Source organism: Erigeron canadensis, chromosome 6 (assembly GCF_010389155.1).
Source record: "Erigeron canadensis isolate Cc75 chromosome 6, C_canadensis_v1, whole genome shotgun sequence".
Classification (NCBI taxonomy): Eukaryota; Viridiplantae; Streptophyta; class Magnoliopsida; order Asterales; family Asteraceae; genus Erigeron; species Erigeron canadensis.
In genome coordinates, this window is record NC_057766.1 from 30,511,646 (window position 1) to 30,537,553 (window position 25,908).

The 25,908-nt window shown below is 36.4% G+C and overlaps 4 protein-coding genes across 6 annotated transcripts; 2 read left to right on the plus strand and 2 right to left on the minus strand.

Annotated features, from left to right (window-relative positions):
• The first annotated feature begins 571 nt into the window (after window positions 1-571).
• LOC122603997 (uncharacterized protein At4g37920) lies at window positions 572-4,255 on the plus strand. Of its 3 annotated transcripts, none has more exons than XM_043776875.1 (7): window positions 572-790; window positions 944-1,236; window positions 1,734-1,899; window positions 2,117-2,361; window positions 2,441-2,628; window positions 2,721-2,953; window positions 3,814-4,255. In XM_043776875.1, exons 1-6 carry the CDS (start codon window positions 625-627, stop codon window positions 2,950-2,952), a joined length of 1,290 nt encoding a protein of 429 aa, XP_043632810.1. In that variant the 5' UTR covers window positions 572-624; the 3' UTR covers window position 2,953; window positions 3,814-4,255. The 3 variants fall into 3 exon arrangements, with proteins under 3 accessions (XP_043632810.1, XP_043632811.1, XP_043632809.1); XM_043776876.1 differs by having other exon boundaries at window positions 3,874-4,255; XM_043776874.1 differs by lacking the exon at window positions 3,814-4,255 and having other exon boundaries at window positions 2,721-3,165.
• Window positions 4,256-5,956: 1,701 nt separating this feature from the next.
• On the plus strand, window positions 5,957-10,128 carry LOC122602817 (glycine-rich domain-containing protein 1-like). Its single transcript, XM_043775414.1, has 9 exons — window positions 5,957-6,051; window positions 6,466-6,643; window positions 6,797-6,914; window positions 7,256-7,504; window positions 7,574-8,029; window positions 8,115-8,599; window positions 8,684-8,876; window positions 8,998-9,153; window positions 9,239-10,128. The coding sequence occupies exons 2-9, from the start codon at window positions 6,486-6,488 to the stop codon at window positions 9,836-9,838; spliced, it is 2,415 nt and encodes an 804-aa protein (XP_043631349.1). The 5' UTR covers window positions 5,957-6,051; window positions 6,466-6,485; the 3' UTR covers window positions 9,839-10,128.
• A 590-nt stretch (window positions 10,129-10,718) lies between these two features.
• On the minus strand, window positions 10,719-12,486 carry LOC122605421. Its single transcript, XM_043778372.1, has 3 exons — window positions 12,298-12,486; window positions 11,751-11,947; window positions 10,719-11,591 (listed from the first exon to the last, which is right to left on the minus strand). Exons 1-3 carry the CDS (start codon window positions 12,386-12,388, stop codon window positions 10,848-10,850), a joined length of 1,032 nt encoding a protein of 343 aa, XP_043634307.1. The 5' UTR covers window positions 12,389-12,486; the 3' UTR covers window positions 10,719-10,847.
• Window positions 12,487-21,296: 8,810 nt separating this feature from the next.
• On the minus strand, window positions 21,297-25,033 carry LOC122604687. The gene is made up of 7 exons (XM_043777557.1): window positions 24,374-25,033; window positions 23,833-24,220; window positions 23,303-23,554; window positions 23,023-23,077; window positions 22,870-22,980; window positions 21,883-21,910; window positions 21,297-21,608 (listed from the first exon to the last, which is right to left on the minus strand). Exons 1-7 carry the CDS (start codon window positions 25,031-25,033, stop codon window positions 21,297-21,299), a joined length of 1,806 nt encoding a protein of 601 aa, XP_043633492.1.
• Between the last annotated feature and the right edge of the window lie 875 nt (window positions 25,034-25,908).

Below are 25,908 nucleotides of genomic sequence, written 5' to 3' on the forward strand. Positions count from 1 at the left end.
TTGAAGAAAAAAAGGACAAAGTTTTCTTTTTTTTACTTTTTTTATTCACAAGACCCGTAGTGATCTTCGTACCACCATTTCTGATAAATCTACCTTATACAATTGACCGAACCATCAATGCACGTTCATCAAAATAATGATACAAAACACAGAATTTGATGGAATTGAAATTGAATTTTATTCCTTATTGTGTTTGGTTGTTGGAGGAATCACATTCAATATTCCATCATTTGATGGAATCTCCATTCCTTAGGGATGGAGGAAGGAATCTCTTTCCTTTACACGCTTGAATTTGCAAAAAATTAAAAACATTTCATCAAATTACATTATTTAAAATTCAATTCCTTTGTTAGATTTCATTACTTACAAAAACATTATGTGAACCAAACGCGTGTAAAAAGTATCACCTCCCTTTAAAATAAGATAAAATTTTAGAAAAAATTTGTATGTGGGACAAAAAGAGTCCTGTTATTTGGAGGGGCAAAATAGGAAATGTGACAGTAGCAACTAGTAGCAAGCACTGGGTTTTAAGGAGGTTTATCCAAACATACCAATTTCAACCCAAATATCATCATCATCATCATCCCTCTTTTCAACAAACACAAAAACATCCCAACCAACAACATGAACAACCTACAACAACTGTCTTCAGTCTCCACTGCCACTCCATTCAGCGCTGAATTCCTCTTAATTTCCCCTCACACCCTTTTCTTTTCCTCCTCATCATCACCATCCTCTTATAATAATAATAAACCCCTGTTCACCAAACTCACAAGATTCCAAACACCCAGTAAGTTCCCTCATTTTTATATAGTACTATATATATATATATATATGAATTTTAGGTGCTGTTAATTATATGTGCAACAGTTTATGTTAACTAAAGCCCTAGCAAAATGCATTTTTATATTTATTAAATTTTGATTATATATGTTTTGTATAGAGATATTATTATGTGGCAATTCAAGTACTGCACAATTTATAGATGAACAAGAAGAAGAAGAAGAAGTTGAAATAGCTGAAGGATATACAATGACTAAGTTTTGTGATAAAATGATTGATTTGTTTCTTAATGAAAAGCCCAAGCCTAAAGATTGGATGAATTACTTGATCTTTAGACAAGATTGGAATAAATATCGACATAGCTTTTATAACCGGTGTCAATCGTTAGCGGATAAAGAAAATGATTTCTCTTTGAAGCAACGCTTGGTCACATTAGCTGCTGAAGTTAAAAGGGTAAACTTACTGTTGTTGTTGCCTAGTATAGTATAAGTTAAGTGTGTAGCATTCTCGAAAAGTTGAATTATTGATGGTTAATCTTAGCTAAATGCAGTGGGAATTCAAAAAATTGGGTAGCTAAATGCAGTTTTTAGAAAATTTCTCTAATTCTCTAAAAAACCTTTGAGAACTTTTTGAAATGTGCTTAATGGCATTGAATTTTGGAGTTCAGAAAAAATGGCGAGATTTTTATTTCTGCAAAGGAAAAATTGTTGAAAACTATAAGAATTAGTTTTCCGAAATTGAGTTATAGAATTGAATAATGGGATTTCAATTTGAACGATTTTACTGTTTTGGCTAGTTTCTTTTAAAAACATAATTCGAAAAATGCCCCATTATTTTACAAGTAAATCACTCTTAAGTGTCTTGTTTTAAACCACAGAGTATGATTGGGTCATACTTGTATATGATGCATAAGATAATTGTAGTTTAGTGAAAGAATGATGAATTTGCAGGTTGATGATGAAATGGAGAAACACGCCGAACTTCTTAAGCAGGTAGAAGAGAGCCCAATGGATATAAATGCTATAGTTACTAAGCGGCGTAGGGACTTTACAGAGGAGTTCTTTCGTTATTTGAATGTCGTTCAACAAACACATGACAGTTTGGAGGACCGTGACGGTAATATACCTTAAATATCTTGTTGTGCCCTATATGTTTCCATCTTAATCTGCTATACTTGTTGATAATGAAATTGAGCCTATATCAACAATAAGGAACGCAAGTTTCTTTTTTATCACTAGGCAGATGGGAATGTATGTGTGTGTGCATGATTCATGAAGAAGTGCCAAATTTGTGCTGTGCTTTTCTTATATTACTTCTCTGTGTGTTTAAGCAGCTGTTGCAAGGCTTTCAGCTAGATGCTTATCTGCAGTAAGTGCTTATGACAACACATTAGAAATCGTTGACACGCTAGATGATGCACAAGCCAAATTTGAGGATATTTTAGACTCACCTTCTATAGAAGCAGCTTGTGCCAAGATTAAAAGCCTTGCCAAGGCAAAAGAACTCGATTCCTCTTTAATTCTATTGATAAATAGTGCTTGGGCTTCAGCAAAAGACTCCCCTACCATGAAAAATGAGGTAAAATTGAAAACTTTTTTTTTATTTACTCTATGGTTATTCAAGAAAGAGTTCAACTCTTCTGATATTGAACTTTCAGGTGAAAGCGATAATGTACAAGCTATATAAAGCCACAAAGAAAAGTCTAAAGAGTATAGCACCAAAAGAAATAAAGCTACTCAAGTATCTGCTCAACTTCACTGACCCTGAAGAGCGCTTTTCAGCATTGGCAACAGCTTTCTCCCCTGGTAAAGACAACGCAGCCAGGGATCCTAATGCAATATACACGTAAACAACCCTCCATCCTACTAAGAACATTTTTAATTTATCAACTGCAAAAGTAATATTTATATTATTATTTTGTTTCATGTTTGGCGCAGAACCCCAAAGGAGCTGCACAAGTGGATTACAATCATGCTTGATGCTTACCAACTTCATAAAGAAGATACTGGTATTGAGGAAGCAAAGGAGATGAGCCTACCGATGGCCATTCAAAGACTTTCCATTCTCAAGGAAACAATTGAAGAAGAATACTTGGAAAAAGAAACCTCTGAAGCCGAAAAAGACACCAGTGCAGCAGGAGAAGAAGAAAACGAAGCAGAAGAAGACTAAGGTACTATTGTTTCCATGAACACTTTATCATCTGTGATTATTGGTTAGAACCCAGTATTCTATATTTGATATGGGGTTGATATAGGATATACAAATTTTGTAAGCATGTAGTTACATTGTGAGCTAGAATAGCTAGGTTGATAGTTTATCATATCTTGCTACTGATTATCTGGGTCTATACTATTTATAAATGGCAATGCCTTTTTATAAAGCTATGAAAATTCACAAGATATAAGATTCTTAGCAGTTAGCATCAATAGTTGATAATGGCAGATGGATGAAGAATGTACTTGTTTCCAACTGTTATTGTGTATGTGATTGTTGGTCCGAACAACTGTAACCAACCTCTGGTTCAGGTCAATGGAGATTTCTATAGTGTCCTTTGTTGTTTTTAATAATGATATTTGGAACCATTTGACCTTACCAGTCCATTTAAAACCAGCTGCTCTGCTTCTTAATGGCCAAACCAACCCTAGGCGTTACAGCCAAAGCAATGTGATTCTCAAGAAGTGGATAATAGCTGTAAGATTTGGTCGACCTCTTAAACCAAGATCCAAGTCTTACTCATTAGGTCAACCTTGTAAAGTCATGGGTCTTTATGTGCCAATAAATATCATGGTCTATCAACCCTGCAAACAAATCATTTGACAGAAACCTAAACAGATGACTTTGTGATGTATTTTAGGAAGGTTAGTAAGAGGATGTAAAATACTCTTATAGTGAAGAGAAGTTTGACCATTTTCTGACTGAAATTGACGAATGTAATATTAAATACCGTATAACTTTTATTGTTAGATTTGTGTTTACCATATTATTAAAAAAATTTCTATTAATGTTGGTTTATAACTACTTGAATATCAGGCTGAAGTTCAGTTGTAATTCACTCATTGCTGCTATGACATCAGTGTCCATTAATTGCAGTTACGTACATATTAGCCAAAACAGGCGAATAGCTTGCGACGCTTTTTTGGCATTTGGTGGTATAAGAGGGGAGAAGCCGATGGCTGCTGTATTATACGTTGGATAATAGAAGTTGATGTGTCACATTATGATTTGTCAGGTTGAATTTAACCTAGGAGAAATTTATTTTTTAACTGTAAATTTCAATCACTGACGGAATACTGGAGTATCATCGTACTACTAGGGTATTATCGTGCTGCTAGGGTACCAGCCGATCATATCCTCACTAGGCAATGTCAATACACTAATTCGGGTAAAAATTACCCACTTTATAAGATTCAAACACATAACCAAGGTCTTATCCAACAATCAAGATATCACTGGGCTATTAAGCCATTGGCAACATCGGTGAAATAATAGTGTAAGTTATCATAATTTATTTTCTCTTGTTTTCGTTTATCATTTACCTCATAACAAATAGAACAAAAGTGGTTAATGGAATTCGAATATGCTGGTAAAGATTCGGATTTTGCATCATCAATATATAATAATAATAATAATAATAATAATAATAATAATAATAATAATAAATAATAATAATAATATAATGTTATTGACACAAACATATTTAATCCAATAACGCAGGATAATATATTTTTTTGGAAAAGTTTGTACGTTCAAGCAACCTCTAATCATCTGACTTTGGCATTAACGATGAACTTGTCCATTTTTAACTAGAATAAATGTTGAACATATAATTATACACGGGTTCAAATCGAGTTGTAAAGGAATGGTTCGTTTTTGTGTGTTTAATTTAGACTATACATATGAGAGTTTTCATATTCAAGTTATCTGATGACCACAAAAGACTATGGATGTGGATGACCACAACACTGTTCAAGTGTGGTGATTTCGATGGCGATGGTTTACCTCTTTATGTGTTTTAAATTGGTTAGTAACTCCTATTATTATCGTGAAATTAAGGATATTTCTATCATGAGAAAAAGAAATAACAAATTACCCAATTAAGCAACCATATGTGTTAATTTGATGTTTTAAGGAAAATGATTCATAAATATGCATACTGTAATTTTAAAAATTTAAAGTGACTTTATCTTTCTCAAATTACCAATCATTTGCATCAAATTGGATAAAGTTAGTGATGGTTGGTATATGTCATTGTCTCAAAGAATGACTATAAATAATGTTACGATATATGACAATGATGTTGCATTTAATCTACGAGAGGAAGTACCCGTGCGTTGTGGCGGTGAGATGATGGAGGTGATAGGTCATAGAGTGGATAGCCAAATGCCTTAGCCATACGGGCTCCGCCTTCGGATTTAAAAATTCGTCGAAAGTATATCTAATGACATCTCTAATGAAAGAGCATAGAATTTTAAGAACACTCATATAATTTTTATAATTTATCGATGTATGGTTTTTGAGATAAAAATTTTTGAATGAATTGGATGAATAAATGATTTATGGAGGAGAGAGAAAACAAATGATTGGTTGAGATTTGAGGAGAGAGAAAAAGTATTAGGTAAATATATAATTGAAATATGAGCATTTTAGGAAAGTAAATATTGAAACTTAAAATGTAAACAAGGGAGATTTGTTTTATAATACAATATAGATATAGATAATAATCACAAATTATAGTCATAGTATAAACCAACCCGATTAAACTCTTACGTTGATCATGTTAACAATAAAAAATGCGTTAGACATGACAAAAAGTTAAGTAATAAACACGGTGTGTTTTTGTCATTAAGTTGGTACGTCTAGAATTTGCACTCGTTGCTTGGCATGAATAAGTGTGTAGCAAATAGATAATGTTACGATTTCTTAATTTCTCATGAAAATTATATTTATTTAATAAGCTTATAACAATTTTTTTTTTAAAAACAATTATTAGGTAATATCATGAGGTGATCATGAAAAGATTTTTGGGTTAACCAACGTACATCTAAGTCAATAAGATTAATTTGTTTGCCTGTTTTTTTTTATAAGAAGATAAAAACGTGGTAAGTTGAAGTACCAGTAGTACATGTATTGAACGTACAGTTAGTACATTTACATGCTTCATATTGTATTAGCTAGGATTAGGATAAATTTAAGTATATTTCCATCTAATCAAAATATCAAACCACCACTGAAACTGATTTCCTCTCAGGGATTGCCTACTATTTTCAGGTATATCAATGTCATTCAGATATTATTATTGTTACTAAGTTCTAGTAAAACATAAGAAGTTTTTCTATTTGTTTTAGAACTATTTTACTGCCTTATTTGTTCCTAGTAAATTATTACATATGAAATGAGATTCCTGTGTATTTTAACTGCCAAATATATGTTTCAACTTCAAAACATACTAATTTTTTGTTACTCAAATCCATATGCTAATTAGTTGTTAAGCAAGGCAACAATTACTATATTAATCTTAATTCTTAAGTATAGTGTGATGATCGGCTTAATCCACGTGCAAGAAGAAAAACATATGTATCTACTTTTGTATATGGGTAGTTCAATGTTCGCAAGATAAAATTTCAAAGTCGTGTGATTCCTAATACCGGGTTGGGTCATAAAAATTCAAGTCGTGTGATGTAGGTACAGGGGAAGTCAAAATAATGAATATGGAACAAGAATTGGAGTGGAGTGCAGCACAAGGTATGATGATAAGTCAAGATCTTGTGGCTGCTGCCAAGACTCATCTGCAGTTTCTTGCTGCTGTAGACAGAAACCGTTGGCTTTATGAAGGCCCGGCCTTGCAACATGCCATCTACCGGTAATTAAATCGCATAGACCAATAAACTGAATTTATCATTTTAACTTAGTTAAGTGTTGACATGTACATTATTGGTTTGCTGGCTGAGATTGCGTAATTGCGTTTAATATTCTCGTTTGGTTATCATAACAATCTTAAGACACTCGATTTCAGGTATAATGCTTGTTGGCTTCCTTTGCTAGCTAAACATATAGAGTCTCCGGTTAGTAATGGACCATTGGTGGTTCCTCTTGATTGTGAATGGGTTTGGCATTGTCACAGGCTCAATCCGGTAGATTACTTAATTGAATTTTTGATTCATTGTTGTTTTGTTTGCGATTACTTTCCGGTTTTTGGAATTCTATTGATTATCTTGATTTCCGGATAATTAGTTTAAGTATAATTATGTGTCCTTTGTGTGTTTTGGTCTTTAGTGAAATATGACCATATACTTTTTCTTCCTTGGTGGTCAAAACATTGATAAATATAAAAATCCTCACAAATTTGTGATGTTTAATGAATTATCAAGAGTGCATCTATGGCTCTGCAACAAAAGTTTGACTTTCTGTGGATGCCTTTGAGAAAGATATCGTTTTGGAGACTAATATGTAGTTATTGATGTCTTTTTCTCAGGTTAGATACAAATCTGATTGTGAAGAATTTTATGGAAGGATTCTTGACAACTGTAATGTTGTATCCTCTGTTCAAGAAGTATCAAGAAAAGAAACAGAAGCAATATGGAACAAATTGTATCCCAGCGAGCCATATGATATCAATTTAGAACACGCTAAAAAATTTTCTGCAGACGGCTATGAAACTGAAAAACATACCAAATACAATCTGGTATTAGCTATTGAAAGACAGGCGCCATTCTTTTACCAGGTAACCCCCACACCAAGATTTTACATTTTTATGATTAAATTCAGTTTTTATTTATAACTTGTGTGACAGGTGTCAAGGCCTCATGTGAACAATGATCAATTTCTACAAGCAGCTGTAGCCAGATACAAAGGTTTTCTGCATCTAATTAAGAGAAATAAGGAACGATCCATAAGATGTTTTTGCGTTCCGACATATGACATTGACTTAATTTGGCATACACACCAGCTACACCCTGTTTCCTACTGCAACGACTTGTTGAACTTGCTTGGTAAAATTCTGGAACATGATGACACCGACCAAAACCGAGACAAAGGTCAGAAGCTAGATGTCGGGTTTTCTAATACTACCAAACAATGGGAGAGGTTGTTTGGCTCAAGGTATTGGAGAGCAGGAGCAATGTATAGAGGTAGTACACCTTCTCCACTCACCACCACTCCTTTCATACCAAAAGTGGTTGCCAAGAAGACTAATTCAACTAATCAGTTTCAGAAGTTAATTAATCTTCCTAAAACAAATGTTATCGAGGTATTTCCCATGCATATAATAACTTGAAGATTATTTTTAAAACTTATCCAGTTTACTAATAGCAAAAAGAACTGTGTTACTGCAGGTTGTTTTGGAAATTGTGGATATCCAAAACTTGCCAGAGACCCACAAGAAAGAAGTTGGGGCCTTTTTACGTAAGTCACAACCTGATGGAATCTTTGATTTCAAGAAAAAACTTGGTATCCAGTCTGAATCTGGGAAGAAGCAGGTTGCTACATTCCAGTGTCAACCTACTGGATCTCTTTTGTTTGAACTTGTATCTGATTTCCCTTCCAACTTACCATTATCCAACCCAGTCAAAACTTTGGGTCGCTGTTTTATCTCTTTGAAAGACTTGGTCTCCAATCTATCTGTAGATAAATGGTTGGATTTGGCTCCAACTTCTGGAGCTATTTGTTCTGACCCTATTCGTTTAAGAGTAGCAGCCTCATGTACTGTGCCAATCGCAGAACCACATGTACTCCAGATAGGGTGCAGGTCCCCGTTACTAAAGGACTGCACACGGGTTACAGATAGAAATGGCAATGAAATCCTTGGCCTACAAATGAGGTACCTTTTTTTCCTTGACCAAATTTACAGTTTGTTAATTAGGAAAATGTATTAAGCTACTTTTATTGCTGGCTTGTTATACAGGGAGATGAAGGGAATTAAAACGATGGATGGAAAATCAAGGCAGGAGGTAATCGGCATTACAAGAGAAGGGGAAACAGTTGTTCTTGGCGAGTTTCGTGGGTCGGGATGGTCTTTGATGGATTCTCTATGGTCCCTTCAAGTTCAGAAAAATGTTGACACAGATGTTGATCTCCTGCTCAGCGGCCCTCACACAGTAAGAATCACCTGCTTGAGTTGCTTAATTAATTTTTAAGTATTTATATATATTAACTATTTTCATAAAAAAAGATCCGAACAACATATAAGTTCTGACACTATGGTGAAACTTCATTTAGGTTAAATTGATTCCTGGAAAAAGGCTGGAGTATGAAGTCAAGAACCATGAAAGGCAAACACACCAACATAATTTCATGACAGCAGTTGAGTTTTCTGCAGAGTACCCATATGGAAAAGCGGTAGCATTGTTCAACATCAAATCTGGGCTTTTGATGGTAAATTAACTTTTAAAAGTTTTAATTGGGTGGACCTGAAAGCTTATTACTGATACTTTATACCCGTTCTTTTTTATTTCAACAGTTACAAGAAACATGGTTTGCATTACCTGGAATCATGTCTGCTTTCATAGTGTTTAACATTTTGGGGAAGGAAGGAAATGATGGTGAAATTATAAAGGAGACTGACTTTATGACTAACGAAATAGACTTTAATGCTGAAATTGCTAAAATAAACATGGCAATACCAGATTTGGGTAAAGGTTATAAAGACGAGTTAGCAAGCGGTGGATGTGGTAGTGGATGCGGTAGTGGTTGTGGGAATACGGTGAAGAGTGGTGGCTGTGGTGGTTGTGGGGGTGGATGCGGAGGTGGATGTGGGAATATGGTGAACGGTAGTGGCTGCGGTGGGGGATGTGGAGGGGGTTGTGGCGGATGTGGAGGTGGTTGTGGAAACATGGTGAAAAGTGGTGGATGTGGAGGCGGTTGTGGCGGTGGATGTGGTGGTGGTTGTGGCGGATGTGGAGGCGGTTGTGGAAACATGGTTAAAAGTGGTGGCTGTGGTGGTTGTGGTGGAGGATGTGGAGGTGGCTGTGGAAGTATGTTGCAAAGTGGTGGTTTCGATAACATCTCAGGAGCTCCCAGCAACGATGAACAACCATTGCCAGTAGCAGCTCATGCATAACAGATCTGTTCATCATGCAAATTTCTAGACAGAAAACAGGCTTTATTTTGGAGAAATTTGCATATAATTGATGTGTGTCAAGAATAAGCAAGTCTATATTTGTTTTATAAACAGTGTGATGTCTTCCAGGAAGTTGTCTGTACACCCAAGGGCAAGATAAACTCAAGATTTGTTTTGGGTGATATCAAGAAAAGTGGCAAAGCTTCTGGATCTAGTTAAAATTCTTATCTGTGCTCCCTCAACTATTGTTATGTACATATCCTATATTTACATACCTTGTTTTTATATCATTATATGCGTAAAGTTGCTTAGCAGTCATCTATATTATTGTATGCACATATCTAAATCGTTCAATTGCTAAGCTTCTAAAAGCTTGAAACTTTGCGCTTCCATCATTGTAAAACATCCTTGTCAGTACACTTCAGTTGGATACAAATGATAAGACAATGTTACACATTTACTTAGCCTCTAACGAATATATTTACCCTGCCTTAAGGGGCAGGTATTGCGTTAGTCCAATAAAAAGGTTGTTACCATAAAACATTGATTATATAATAATGGTTAATAGTTAACATGTTATAAAGTGTGTATATATGTTAATTCAGTTATATAAAATCTTGCTATAGAGCAAAAATAGTCATTTTAATTAACTATCACAACAAATAGTCATGTTTTTATTGTTTTAATGTGGGGGTAAAGTAATTTACATTCAGATAGTGAAGACAAATGCAAGAAACATCTACCCAAGCCTCAATTGATTTCTTAAATAACAGGTCATCTGCAGTATATTATAGGGATGGCTGCAATGCAAAGACTATATAGCTCTTCAAGAAGACACACAGATTTGAGACACCAAGACTAATTAGGACAAAAACAACTGTAACACTTAAATGACCACTTATTTCAACTCGATTATGCACAGTTAAAATCTTGTTTCAAGATATTAAGCAATGTAAACAAGAACTCACTTGAAAAGAAAGAAAACTAGCTGTAATCTGGACAGTAGCAGTCATAAAAAAAATTCACTGTCGTCCTCGTCAGAATCTGTACCACTCTCATAATCAAAAAGGTCGTTTAAAGCTGCCGCCTGTTGATGCTGGACCTCATTGATAGCATCCCTTGCACTAAAAACCAGAGCGTTTTTTGCTGCTTTTATTGCAATTTTTCTCTCTGCGGAGCTCTCTTGTTTCATCCCTTTATTTTTATCGAGCTTTTCCGCCTTTTCACTTGCTGCCTTCCTCATAGCTTCTCTGCAGTTCAACTGGTCGATATATTTCTCATGCAACGCTTTGTTTTTAACCGGTTTTAGAACAGGAGGACTCGCCAGTGTGGCATCGTCCAAACTACTAAATTTTGAAACACTCTTTTTATGGGCTGTGGAAGATCTATCTTGACACCTTTTGAGTACTTCGTTCGGGTTACGATCAGGTGTGGTAAACATCCGATTACCATTTACAGATTCGGCGAATGTGGGCTCCAAAACTGAAAACAGATCAGCCGCAGATTCCTGTTCCACCTTATACTGATTTTGTATCATATGTCTTATGGTTCTCTGAACTACATGACTCTTCTGCTTATGGTATCTAGGCCTTTTAGCTGCAGGACTTGATGCATTCATCAACTTATTTGCAACAAGACAAGAGTTCTGTAAACTTTTTAATACTCGAGGCCTAGCACGCATACGAGGTTGTGGTGGTGTTAAATGACTACAGTGTACTTTGTCAAAACATTCCTGTGCAGATTTTCCAGGCACCTAAAACACATACATTAATAGCAAAATTAAACCTCAAAAAATTTAAATTTATGATAATATGCAGAAAACACAATTGAGTTGGCCATTGTCAAAAGCACATGAAATAAAGCAAGATCAAAACTTGCGTAGAAGTAGAGTTTATAAAGGGAAGTTTATTACCATCCTAGAAACCTTCTTCCAAAACCGTGGGGTGGGCTTTGCTTCTTGGTAAGCTCTCTCTAGCGCCATTTCCTGCTCTTTAGTCCAATCTTGAGCCAACCCCATGCTATTCTCAAACTCATTTCGTGTTCTTTTAACCCCGACACTCTTTATCATTTTGTTAACATCCATCACGTTTACCGGCCCCTCATGTACTACTGCAGCAGTGTTAACATCAACTTCATTCATACACTTATTTACATATTTTCCTAGTAACTCTTGATCCAAAACCTACTTTTCAGTTATCAACAAACCCCCTTCGTGTATTACCACAAAATAAGAAAAAAGATACTAGATTTGTATTCGAAACGGAGAAATTAATAACAAAGTCAATTATGTTGTAAGAAACTGCTGATACGGGCCGACCCATCGGTCAAAAACTAACAATGCAGATAAAATAGATATGCTAATTACAGTTAGGGTTAGTTGGTCTCAATTAAAATTCCTAAAATATGATCAAAACAAATTACAAAAATATATAAATAAAAGAAATAAGAAGAAAGATTACTGCTTTTCTGATTTGAGGTACGAGACAACGTTTCAGCATTTGGTGGTTCCGGGTCAGAGGTTATCGGGTTTTCAGGATTAAAGAGTACCATCTTGGTGATCTTCGGAGGGTAACAACGCCTGATGTTGATGGGCCTTTTTTATTGGAATTTTTTCTTTGGGGCATTTTTACAAACACCTGGTATACGTTTGATTTTGAAAGGTATAGACGTAGTGGGGGAACGAGTCCATATTATTTATTCGAATTTGTGAAGTGAAGCCCATTATATTTGGGGTTTAAATCATTTGGGCCTCAATGTGTCGTTTCAAAGTTTTGGTCAAAAGTAACGTTTTGTATCACAAAATGGCTTTAATGGCATATTAAATGGATATTATAGTAAAACCTCTATAATTTAATACTCGATATATCAAGGACGCATTTAGTTGGAGAAAATGTTTTTAAGTTTTCTATTTCTAGTTTTCTAGAACATGAAAAGGTTTTTCATTTCTAAAAAACCCTTGAAAATTTTGAAAACGCGTTCAAAATAAAAGATAGAGTTTTCATTTTTCCATTTTAGAAAACTAGAAAACATGTTCAAATTCACTTGTTTTCTAATTTTAGGTTAATAAAAGGTTTAGAAAATAGAAAAGTGGAAACAAAAACTGAAAAAAACAGTTTTCTAATTTTAATGCAAAAGTTGGAAAAGATAATTTTCATTTTCTAGGAAAACATTTCTAAAAAATTACAATTTGAACGCGTTTCCTGTTTTCCATGTTTTCTTGAAAAATGAAAATGGAAAATAATTGAGTTTTCTTGAACTAAACGCACCTTAAGGCGCTTGGTATCTTGACCAGACTTTTGGTAATTCAACCACACTATTTGCAGCGATTATCGCTACAAATAGTGGTGTTTTGTCCATATCCAACTATTTGCAGCGGAAACTGACAGGGGGGCCGCTATTACTTCGCCAGATTTGACATTACACACAGGGGGCCCACACTATTTGTAGCAACTATCGCTGCAAATAGTAGTTGTAGTCGAGATACCAAAAAACAATGGTGGGGATACGGGCTGCGTAAATTAATAACCTCGATAAAACTAATAATTTGTCCGGTCCCAACTTGGAACCAGTACAAAATTGGACCCCAATTAATAAAATAATAAGATAATAATTTTTTTGAAACCCCAATGTAAATATATAAGTCCCAATAGAACTATAAATTAATAATTCCTTAAATATTTCAAAATTCTAATATTTTCTAGTAAAAAAATGAATCTATAGTCACTAGTTTATTTTGGAACTTGAAATATGTATTGAGTTATCTTTAAAATTTCTCATTGCATTTAAAAGTTGAGGCATTGTCTTCTCGTATTGTAACAAAAAGTTGTAAAGTGTTGTTACCGATGATCTCTTGAGAAGTTGAGAGTTGTTGATTGGTCATGGTTGATTTCTTTACACCTTTTAGTTTAGAAGCCATAGTTGATGTGATTTTAAAACTTATCCTTGGGCATTTTATTGTGAGAAATCTAAAATCATTTACATTGAACTATCTTTAATTTAATACAATGCACTTGACAAGTTAATGTGCAAACATAAATTGAAAATGGAAATCAAAAAGGAAAATTTTGAAGGTTTGGACATCTTTAAATTAATAATTTATTAATTTATCGATATAATAATATTCCGATAAATTTATAAAAAACCTCGGTCCCGACATTATTAATTTATAGGGGTTTTACTGTATTATATTCATGCTATAATAAAAAGTGACAACGGTTAAACAATACAATTTATCATAGTAATACGAATGTTTTTTATTTTTCTTTTTATTTTCAAACGGCAATAAAAAGTTTTATTAAAAGAAAAAACTAGTAAGAAACTAGCAAGTACCAGACTCCCCAAATCGATCCAATGGACAAAATAAAAGGCTAGTAACACGAATGTTTTTTATTTTTATTTTTCTTTTATCTATTTCAAAAGTTATGTATACGTATGAATATAATTTTTTTAACTTGGCAATAATTTAATTTTAAGGGTCTTCAGAACTAGTATTCCTGGAACAGATTAAGTGATACCCATACAATTTTTCTGATTAAGTAAGACCATTGTTTTTTAATTAAACTGGCTAAAGGTATAACTGTTCGTTTTTTTTTATTCATTTGAACTAGTTTTCTTTTGCATATATTAATTTTATGATATGATGATTTGTATTTAATGTTAGTTTTGATTGTTTATCTATATATGTAATTAAAAGTTCTATCATGGTAGTGGCAAAATTTACGCTTCCTTGACGTTTTATCGATGGTAGTAGGTATTTAATAGGGTTATAAGAATATTTAATAGGGTTAATTACTTTAGTAGGGTATATTTATAATTTTATTTATTTCATTATGTATTTTATACACTCATATAATAGAGTGATTAATTATTAAGTATCTACATACATAATTAGTTAATGATGATTATTAATATATACTGATTATTAGTTTATTGCACATGTAATTATCGTGACTTAGTAGCAAGTTCATATTGTGTTATTATTGTGACAAATTGTACATATATAAGAAAGCATGCAATAAAATCATATAGTAATTAAAATTTAAACAAGAACAAAAGTCCAGTAATCGAAATCAACAAGAACAAAAGCCCAGTTGATAAACCCATTACCCAAGCCAAATAATATCCATCCGTTTTTTAAACCTTGCCGTTCATTAAAAAAATAATCCCCTTTATTTCCTCTTCCTTTCTTTAGCTTAATTAAAATAAAAAAAACCTTTCATATCCTCTTCGTTTCTTTCCATGATCGGGTGGTACGATCCATGGCTTTTGGCTTTTAGGTTCAATAAAACGGTCATTCAATCCTTTTAAGGGTAACCGGTTGCACTTTACAGCATATGAATGGTCCATTTTCATGATATTTAATTTAGGTCATGTAAGTTGTACATATGTTTCTTCCCCTTTCTATGTTTTTTCAGATTTTCTCTACCTTCCCGTTTCTAAAATTTTTCAACTTTTAATTTCACTCTATTTTATATTAAATGGATTCCATTTTCAGGTAGGTTGATGATGATGAAGACGTGATTTGGCTTGCAACAAAGTTTGTTTAATCTATTTTTCTTTTAGAGTTATTTTTCTTTGACCTACAGTTATATTATGGGTTAAATGGTTTGTAGGTGTTTGTTGCTTCATAATCTTGATACATATTGTGGGTACTAATCTTATTTAAGAAGTCAATCATGAATATATTTGATTATTATTGATGATATATGATGTGCAAAATCGATCTTTAAATTTATAAAACGGAAACCACCTAAAAACTCACTACTACGCACTCACGGGCAGTGGACCCGATCGTTTGTAATATAGTTAAGAGATAAGTCTGAGTTCATTCTCAGGGATTGGAAATGATTAATTGCTTATGAAATGGTTTGGAAAACGGGTGTTGCTTTGAAAATCCTCTTGACAATTAAAGTAAAATTGGTTTGCAAAATAATTGCATAAATTTAAAAGGAACCTCAGACAATATAATTAAAAGTCATCCACCTTGACTTCCCTCAACTTCAAATGTGATTGCATTGAATTAAGGACAAATTCTCTAGAGCTTAAAGATAATCGTGACAAGATTAAGGTTCTCACGTGGTACCACCAACCGCGAACAAAATACCGAATCACCTAACTGCTAGTTAAATTACCCAAGTCGGTACCACCAAAACAAAGACAATTCTTCCAACAATCAGTTTTATTGACTATCAAATTATCAATTGAACCTATGTGACAACAACGTGGTACCACCAACCGATATCAATCACGTTGACAAAATTAATCTTTTCTTAAAATGATATTCACTATCATACCATGAACTAGTGATAATTACTTATAGACAAGTAACCGTTTTAAAATCACATACCCATTCAACTTGTACCACCAACGAAGAATTATATGCAACCAATATCAAAATTAATTAATAAAAAGAATTAACATCATCAAGATCACAGAACAACGATAATTTAATAAACTCTTTTGAATTAAAAATATTGCAATCACATTATCCGTCTCGTTTCATCAAGGTGGATGATTAAACGTTTAGCTACTCATGATTAATCCACAATAATAAATAAAATAGAAGAGAAGCATGATGTACCAATCGTTTGAAGAAAATAAATTGCAAGATAGTAAGTAGATACGATCTAGATGGGTGCCCGTGAATCTTCAACGAATCCGCCTAAGAAATAATCTTGATTGGAGGGTGAAGAAACCTTGTAGAACAGCTCCTAGAAAGAGTTTTGATGCCTAATTTTCGACCTAGCTTTTTGCTTATATACCCTCTGAAAATCTGATGCAAAACCGACCTAGGTTTCTTTTCCCCGTGCACCCACTTCGGCGCAGTGGGGTTGAGCCTTCCCTCACTGCGACGCAGTGAGGTGATCTTGACTTTGACCTTCTCGTGACTGCGGCGCAGTGGCTTGTGTGACCACCACTGCGGCGCAGTCCTTTTCTTCGGCCTTCTTTTCTCCCTTCCTGACTGCGGCGCAGTCAGCCTAGTGCGACCCCCACTGCGGCGCAGTGGGGTGTTTTCCATTTTTTTTCCGTGGATAAGGACTGCGGCGTAGTGGGCATGGCAACCTTCACTACGGCGCAATCACAAGCTTGGTGACTAAGATTTGTCTTTCGATCTTCAAGCTGTTTGAACTCTTCAATCTTCTAAACTTTATCAACTCTCAATCATTCAGATCAACTTCTAGGCCAATAACAATCCAAAAATGCACCAAATGAACGCGTTACCTGTTAAGAGCCTGTACACACTAACAAACACCATAAACGCGCCAAATGCATACGAAAATGACTTAAAACACATAATAAAATGGCCAATAATGATGTGGGTAATGGGTATAAATTAGTCACATCAAATCCCCCCACACTTGAGCATTGCTTGTCCTCAAGCAAATCCAAAATTTAAGTAAAGCATTCCTTGACAATTAAACTATCAAACAAGTGACAAGTATCAAAAAGAAGCAACACCAAGCATGTCAAATGACAGAAAGCGGGTGAAGCAGTTTTAATCTTAAATGAAAACTCGAAATGTTTGACAATACCTAAACAGTCTACAAGCCACGATAATCAACTAAGCATTAATGAAAACAAACGATCCTATCAATATCATTCTACTCCAACAAACTTACTTTCGGGGTTCAATATATGAAAAAGCACTCATAGCTTAGTCGTGATGTATACTCTTTTACCATAGGCTTGAACCAGGATCGTCACTCCACCATTAAGGCGCAAGGATCAAGTACATCGTCAAAATAGGCATTAAGGGTGGTTGTTTAGTTAATCTAAGGCTATGTATAATGGATATGTACAATAGAGTAAGGGAGATTTATTGGATGAAAGTGAAAGGTAAGAATTTATAGTATAAGTTATATTAAATACGAACAAAATAGTCTAATCAACCCATACCATTGATTGCCAACAAACCACTAACCCATAAGATGCTATTCCGCAGACACCTCCAAAGTACCAAGCAAGCCCGACACCATTGTGGTGTATCAACTTCAAACAACTTACAATCAACCAAATCTTCCAAAATTAATGATACAACAACTTTCTAGACATTTAAAAATGAGAAATACCTACTAGTAGCCCAAGTTCTTTCTTTTCTCTTTTTTTTTTTTTTTTTTTTATCTGTTTTTCAATTCTTTTTATTTTTTTTGAACCATTTTTACTCTACTAGTAGATACCCTCTTACAATGATAAACATGCCTATAACACTTCACTTTCTTTGTTTGAACAATCTAAGACAATCTTCAATAACTTAACCCATTTACATATTCTCATAGACAAGAATATTCCACAAATCAACCCACTGAAACTCTCCCAAACCATCCAAACAAACCAATGGCAATCAATGGCCCCCCAGATTAGACTATCGGTATAATTAGGTTAAGTTTACATGAATAGGTGGATTTATACAAGAATATTTCACAAATCAGTGCACTAAAACTCTCCAAACCATCCAAACAAACCAATGACAATCAATGGGCCCCCAGATTAGACTATCGGTATAATTAGGTTAAGTTTACATGAATAGGTGGATTTATACAATGGAACGGTAAGTTATAGTGATGTATATGTGTATATATTGCTAAGGTATAAAAGAAAAGAAAATTGTGTGAATATAGACAAGTATATGTATAAGGTTGTATACTAGGGAAATGGATATACAAAAGAAAAATGAAAAGAAAGAAATAAAAAGTATGGTCAAACCTAAATGCTAATTCGTCATCCAATGTACTCGTCACGATCACCAGGCCAAGTTCTAGAATCAACATATCACCGGTATACTCTTATCAAGAAAAGAACCCGGAAATGGCTTAGAAATACCTCAAACACGCACATCTTAGTGCAGGGCATCAGAGTGAAAACCCTTACTCCTGAATAAATTCAAAAGCCTAAGAGAGGGACGTATTTACGAGGCAAACAAGCCAAGACCGTCACCTGACACACTATATATGAAATGATGAAATCTCACAATGGGGTGTTTTGGATATATATGAGTATGCAAGTAATGTTATCAAACCCGAAGGACTAGCCAAATAACCGTTCAGGACACACTTCGCCAATAAAAATTTTTGTCAAGGAAACATTTTGTAGTAAAATTGATTAATAAGTAATCAATTAAATGTCAAAAGCAATTTACCACAAGGACAAGTTCAACTCAAGTTTTAAAAATCATGTCAATTTCTATTATTCCGCCAAATTAATGTCACCAGTTTTAAACATGCACATCACAGTTAAGAATTCAAAATAGAAACTCATACCCCTAGATAGAATTCAAAGGCCTACGAGAGGGACACATCAACAAAACTGATAAAAATCTCAATGTCAAAACAACAAAATGATAAACCCGGTAGCTTAAACCTATTTGCCATCCCCCCACACTTAACCCTCAATGTCCATATTCGGTCAAACAAAAGTAAATAGGGGTAAGCGGCATAGAAAAATAAGAGCACATACCGGAATAAGGCCACATTCCGTTTTGAAACAAGTTATCGAAACCGTGTCACAAATGGCACTTCCGAAATAGGAAGAACACTTTGGTTGGCGGGATAAACCACTTGTACCAAAACGGAAGGTGCGAGAGTTGTGTGTGCATCAAACATAGCAATAACAAATATGGCGTTGAACTTACTGCCAGCATACGCACACCATCACACAATCAACACACTGATGCCATAGAATAGATGAGAAGAGAATCCAAGGGGTTCCCCCCACACTTGAGTTGCGCTATAGCTATCAAATGTAATAACCTGCTCAAATTGCATCAAAGCAAACCATAATAGTTCAAAGCAATACTTATACCTACTGTTCATGCAACAACTAAAGGAAAAAGAAAAAATAACCAAATACAATGTTTCATCACCCCGTAGGGTGGATACCAACAGAAATAAAGAGAGAAGATAAGAAACAATGTATCGAATACAGTCATCCATCAACCAAAATGAGTGAATATCAATCAACATATGACCCCATCCCACGGTACCGGATGGAAGTCATCATCATCTCTGTCATCACTGCTGCTGCCCATGATAGCCATAAGGAGCACCGGGTGGGCCAAAGAGATCGTCCACCCAGCTAGTGGCCTGCTCTGGCGTGCCTCCTGAACCTGACCCGACATAGCCGCCTCCAGGCTGATCATCTGCCTGTCCAGAACCACCAGCGGCAAATCCTCCCGAGCCTCCAGAAAAATCAGCGAATCCAGAGTTGGCACCTGCAAAGAAACTAGGTATGGAAGAGGAAATCTCAGCATCGCCACCTGTATATCGACCAAACTGAACTGGCCCTCGGCGAGATCCTCCCAAGTCATGGGGCCGTGGGGACATCTGGGATGGCGTGAAGAAGTAAGACCCGCCATCCTGTCGATAAGGTGGAACACGGATAGGTGGTGGGCTAAAGGGTGGAATCGGGTCAGGCCTCACAAACTTCGTCCCTGTATACTGGACTTGCCACATCGGCTGGTAATAATCAAGAGTGTAGTTAGTATGGGCCTGCTGCGACCCTAACCATGTCACCTCCTGATCCATACGCCGCTGATAGTCATCAAAAGCCTGGCGGCTGGCCTGCTGCCCCTCATAGATCTGCTGGAGCTGGGTGCTCAAAGGGGTCAAATCTATACCTGCATGAGCCCGCCTTCTAGGTTGCTCCTGTGGAGCATCCCTCATCTCCACATCCTCAGCTTCCTCCACAACGGGAGGCGGTGCAATAACCCCAATGTCATTAAGCAGTCTAGAGTTCTCAGTCTGCGTTATCTTCTTAACAATTTTGGCCCTAACCAACTCGGCCTCACTCAATGTCTCCTGAAAAATCGGGGGAGAAAGATCGGTCTGGCACTCATCCGTATCAAAGATGCCCACACGCCGATAAATCATCGTAACGAAATGCCCCAATACCAACTCCGAATCGGAGTGGTTCCACATCCTGTCAGGAACAACAATGGGGGCCAAAGCAAACCTCCTAGGCTCCCCCTCCGAAAACAGCTTCATCAACCAAAGATCAGACTAGTACGCCTTGTCCCAGTGAGTGGACCGCTGTACCAGAAATGTAACAATCATGCGATAGAGCATCCTCAACCTAACACTCCTGATCTTTGAAACACTACTCGACCCCCCAGACGGCCAAGCTTCACCACCAATAATACGAGTCCAATATTGCGGAATGGACTCACCATTAAAAGCATGCTTAACATACAACCCCTGCCTCAACAAACTCCTAAACTCACTACTCTCCAACTGATCCAATGTGTACATACCAGTATAATAGCAGAACTAGGCTATAGAAATCTTCCTAGCAACACCTCCACAATAGAAGGTCACACATCTCTCCTCAAAATATCCTTAACTTTATTCAACTCTTTTGTAACCTTCAGAGTTGAATAGAACTCTAAACATAGCTCTCTATAAACAGGTTCCCGGTTATTAAACACATTATGCCACATGTCACTGACAACCAACCGATTACCCAATTAAGCTTCTATTCTGAACCATCCATTAATATCGGCTTGAATGCCAAAATGTTGAGCTGCAGTAGGAGCAAAATACCTAGGAGGGCAAACCACCTCCTTATGGATGGAGTACAACTCGTTAAGGAAGTTGTTCTTTTGGGGTTGTTTCACCCTGCTGAATTCGAGCCACGGATGTTTCTCATTCAATTGCTCAGGCCAGAACTTAAGTGTAGGCGCTTCAAACGCCTCCCTTGTTGCCTTGGCCTGCTTTTGAGCCGACCCGCTTCCTTGGCCCTCTTCAAATTGTTTCCTCTTATCAACTCCGATGGCATCCTATAATCACAAACCATAAGACAAACAAACATGTTAAACGCGGAATACAAATCGGGAACCATATTGAAAACAAATAAAATCTGGGCAGTAAGGTGCCTCACTGCGGCGCAGTAGGCATCAACACCTCCTCACTGCGGCGCAGTGAGGTTAAGTCAGAACTGGTCGAGGATAACCACTGCGGTGTAGTGGTTTGAGGTACCCCTCACTGCGGCGCAGTGGGGTACTTTTTCAGAAATTTTTTTTTTGGTTTTTTCGTTTTTAAACACAAACTTACCTCAATCCGCTTCACACCACATTTGAACCTGCACATTCTTGAAAAAACAAAGTAAACCTATCTAACAAAATGAAAATCAAATTTGACAAAACAAAATTAAACACAGGTTGCCTCCCGAGAAGCGCTTAATTTATTTACGAGTCGTGAGATAGGCTCGACCATTTTTAAGTTTCTAAATCAAAAATGGGGATTTCTTCAACCATCCCCTCCTCCAGCTCTTCTTCTAAATACAACTTTAACCTATGACCATTGACAATGAAAGACCCATTTCCATCACTTTTAAAAAGTTCAACATAACCAGACGGATACACATGTTTTATCACAAAAGGACCTATCCACCTATAAGTCAACTTTGGTTGTTTAATTTTAAATTTCGATAAAAATAACAAAACTTTTGCTCCAACCTTAAACTCCTTTCTACGGATCCTTTTGTCATGGTAAACTTTGGTTTTCTCTTTATAAAGTCTTGAGTTTTCATATGCACCCAACCTAAGCTTATCGAGCTCATGAAATTGCAACAACCTAAGTTCACAGGCCTCCATCATGTCTAGGTTCAAATTTCTCAACGCCCAATACGTCTTATGCTCTAATTCAATCGGTAAATGACAAGTCTTACCATAGAGCAACTTGTATGGCGTAGTGCCAATCGGTGTCTTAAACGCGGTTCTAAATGCCCACAAGGCGTCATCTAGCTTTTTCGACCAAACCTTGGGGTTATCCCCGACTGTTTTCTCTAAAATTCTTTTCAATGCCCTGTTGGTGTTCTCCACTTGACCACTGGTCTGTGGGTGATAAGAAGTTGAAAAATAATAACAAACACCATACTTTTTAAGAACCTTATCTAGTTGATGATTAGCAAAATGTGTTCCACAGTCACTAATTAAGGCTCTAGGGCAACCAAATCTACTAAATAATTGTTTCAAAAATTCAAAGCTCTCATCTTCTGGAGGTGTCTCATCCAAACTCAATGCCATAACCTCTACAAACAGCTCATCATCATCAATGTCACTAGCTCCTAAACAAGTGAGCTCTTCATCAACCTCAGTCTCCATCAATGCTTCAAACTCCTGATCCAAAGCATCATCAACGACATCAATCCTGAAACAAGACTCATCATTAGAGTAAGAATGCTTAATAGACCTTTCAACATTAAACACAATTCTATCAGTACCCACACCCAAAGAGATTTCCTTATCTTTCACACAGATGATAGCATCCGCGGTGTTAAGGAATGGTCTACCTAAAATCAAGGGAACCTTAGTATCTTCCTCCATTTCGAGGATCAAAAAATCAACAAGAAAAACTATATGACCTACTTGGACAGTCATGTTTTCAGCAATCCCAATGGGATACTAAAAAGAATGGTCAGTTAAACGAATACTCATGCGGGTAGGTCTCAAAATTCTGGAAGCCAACTTACTCCATACCGAGTAAGGCATCAAGTTTATACTAGCACCTAAATCGGCAAGTGCCTTACAAGTCAAAGTACGAATAGAACAAGTGATAAGGAAACTCCCTAGATCCTCAAGCTTGGGTGGAATCTGTTGGTTCTGCAAGATAGCAGAACACTCGGCATTCAAATACGCTACATTCACCTCATCCATCCTTGCTTTATCCGTCACAAGTTCCTTAATAAACTTTGCATAGTTTGGCATTCCCTGTATCAAACCAACTAAAGGAACATTAATGTGAACATTTTTAATCATATTGACAAACTTATCATACTGTTCCTTCAGCTTAGCTTTCCTGAACCGCTGTGGAAATGGAACCTTAGGCTTATATGGCTTAGCCTCGGGTGTCACGGCCGGTTTCGGTGGAGTAACCGGAGTCTTCACAGTCGGTTGATCTTCCATCACAATTTCTTCATCAACATCTTCAGCTTCTTCATTTCCTGTATCCTGCACATCTGAAACAATATCATTAGGATTAGGAGGAGGGCATAGGTACTACCTGTACGGGTAGTAATGGCCTTCGCTTGCTCCTGACGAACAGGCGGTGGAGTGTACTTCTGACCATTGTTGGACCCTTGATTCTGCTTCGGATTCTGCTGAGTGTTACTAGGCAACGCACCCTGGGGCCTAGTGATAGTAGCCATCCTACTTTCAAGATCCTTAAAATTGATATCCTGATTTTTGGCATTCATCTCCACTTTACCATTGATCCTGTCCAGCCTCTCACTCAACTGCCTAGTATCCTCTCTTATATTCTGGATACTTGTGTTTGTCTCCATCTGATTGCTCATCATCTGCTTCATCATTTCTCTCAACTCGGCATTAGGATCGGTAGTAGAAGAGGAAGAACCCGATCCATGGCTTTGTTGAGTCTCCTGTTGCTGTGGCTGACTTTGATAATTGTTCCTTTGCCACCTGTTACCAGAAAAACGAGAAGTATTAGCAGGAAAAGAAGAGTTATAAGAATTGTTACCTGATGACCGGTTCTGAAAACCGGTGTTTCTCTGAAAACCTCCTTGCTGATTCTGCACGAAACTAACATCTTCAGGTCCCCGGTTGGAACACTCTTCAGAATAGTGTGTCTCTCCACAGTGATCACACCCATCATCAAGGACCTTCACATCACGTTCAAGATAACCAAACCGTGATTCTTGATTAGCAAAACCTTTATCCATTCGTGCAGACAAAGCTTGTATCTCATCAATGACATTAGAACTGTTGCTTACATCTGCTCTTGCAACCTTACTTTCCTTAAATCGGCCTTCATTCTCCAAAAAACTTTTATCATCCATGGCCGCATTATCTTTCACCATACGCTCCAAAATGTCATAACCTTCATTTGGAGTGATCTTGCTAAAACTTCCACCGAAAGCATACTCCATCTCTCTTTTAGAACCCTTATTCAAACCATCAAAGAACAATTCCACATTCTTCTCCTTAGTCAACTCATGTCCTGGACAATTTCTCAACATTTCCTTGAATTGGATCCATGCATCAACAACATCTTCCCCATCTTCTTGCACAAAGGACCTTATCAAGTTCTCCAATTGCCTTTGAGTTCTAACCGAATAAAACTCTCCAATAAAAGCTTCTTTGAGTTGATCCCAAGTAGTGATTGAATTCTCGGGAAGATCATTGAACCAATCTTCGGCATCTCCGGTGAGAGTAATAGGAAAGGTTTCAAGTTTGACGACATTCATTTGGTTTTGGCCATATTGATAAAGCCTAGCTAACTTCTCAAACCTCTCTAAATGCTTATAAGGATCCCATTTCTTTTTACCATCAAATTTCTGCTCTTCAATGCTTTTAAGATGGTTTGGCTTTAAGTTGAAAATTTGATCAACACCCGGTGGTCTAATGGCAGAACCACGAGCCGTAGGACTAGTTCGGGCTTGGTCACCATACCGGATGTCGTTTGGGTCTCATGGTGGATTGTCACCCATTTCGTCTTTTACAAGTGCAAGCTCAAAGAATTCCCCTAGATAGAAACCTTCTTCGTCTGAATCTGGTGGTGCTGTAAAGTTGATCCTGCGTCTCGGTGGAGTTTTCAATGGACTAAAAAGAGGTCGCCCCGAAGAACGCAAAATCATCAACTATGAAAGAATCCTGCAAAAAACAACTAACACCACACGTCAAATGCACCTGTGATAATACAAGAAAACAAATCTAAACTAATAAAGCAAATAACTCCCTCACGTGTGAGAAAGGGTCAAACCACTAAATTAACAACTAAATCGGCACACAATCCCTCGCAGCGGCACCAAAAACTTGATGTGCAAAATCGAGCTTTAAATTTATAAAACTGAAACCACCTAAAAACTCACTACTACGCACTCAAGGGCGGTGGACCCGATCATTTGTAATATAGTTAAGAGATAAGTCTGAGTTCGTTCTCAGGGATTGGAAATGATTAGTTGCTTATGAAATGGTTTGGAAAACGGGTGTTGCTTTGAAAATCCTCTTGACAATTAAAGTAAAATTGGTTTGCAAAATAATTGCATAAATTTAAAAGGAACCTCAGACAATATAATTAAAAGTCATCCACCTTGACTTCCCTCGACTTCAATTGTGATTG

Bases quoted from the DNA above. Each gene is read 5' to 3' on its own strand.
- LOC122605421 (XM_043778372.1), bottom strand. From the start codon at position 12,388: ATGGTACTCTTTAATCCTGAAAACCCGATAACCTCTGACCCGGAACCA. The intron at 11,948-12,297 runs GTAATCTTTCTT...ACACTGCTGCAG, and splicing joins TACCTCAAATCAGAAAAGCA to TAGTACATGAGGGGCCGGTA. The intron at 11,592-11,750 runs GTAATAAACTTC...TATGTGTTTTAG, and splicing joins GGAAGAAGGTTTCTAGGATG to GTGCCTGGAAAATCTGCACA.
- LOC122604687 (XM_043777557.1), bottom strand. From the start codon at position 25,033: ATGAATGTCGTCAAACTTGAAACCTTTCCTATTACTCTCACCGGAGAT. The intron at 24,221-24,373 runs GTTAGTTTCGTG...TATCAAAGTCAG, and splicing joins CCAACCGGGGACCTGAAGAT to CCACAGCAACAGGAGACTCA. The intron at 21,609-21,882 runs GTAAGTTTGTGT...TTGTGATTATAG, and splicing joins GTGGTGTGAAGCGGATTGAG to GATGCCATCGGAGTTGATAA.
- LOC122603997 (XM_043776875.1), top strand. From the start codon at position 625: ATGAACAACCTACAACAACTGTCTTCAGTCTCCACTGCCACTCCATTC. The intron at 791-943 runs GTAAGTTCCCTC...TGTTTTGTATAG, and splicing joins CACAAGATTCCAAACACCCA to AGATATTATTATGTGGCAAT. The intron at 2,362-2,440 runs GTAAAATTGAAA...TTGAACTTTCAG, and splicing joins CCCCTACCATGAAAAATGAG to GTGAAAGCGATAATGTACAA.
- LOC122602817 (XM_043775414.1), top strand. From the start codon at position 6,486: ATGAATATGGAACAAGAATTGGAGTGGAGTGCAGCACAAGGTATGATG. The intron at 6,915-7,255 runs GTAGATTACTTA...TCTTTTTCTCAG, and splicing joins ATTGTCACAGGCTCAATCCG to GTTAGATACAAATCTGATTG. The intron at 7,505-7,573 runs GTAACCCCCACA...CTTGTGTGACAG, and splicing joins AGGCGCCATTCTTTTACCAG to GTGTCAAGGCCTCATGTGAA.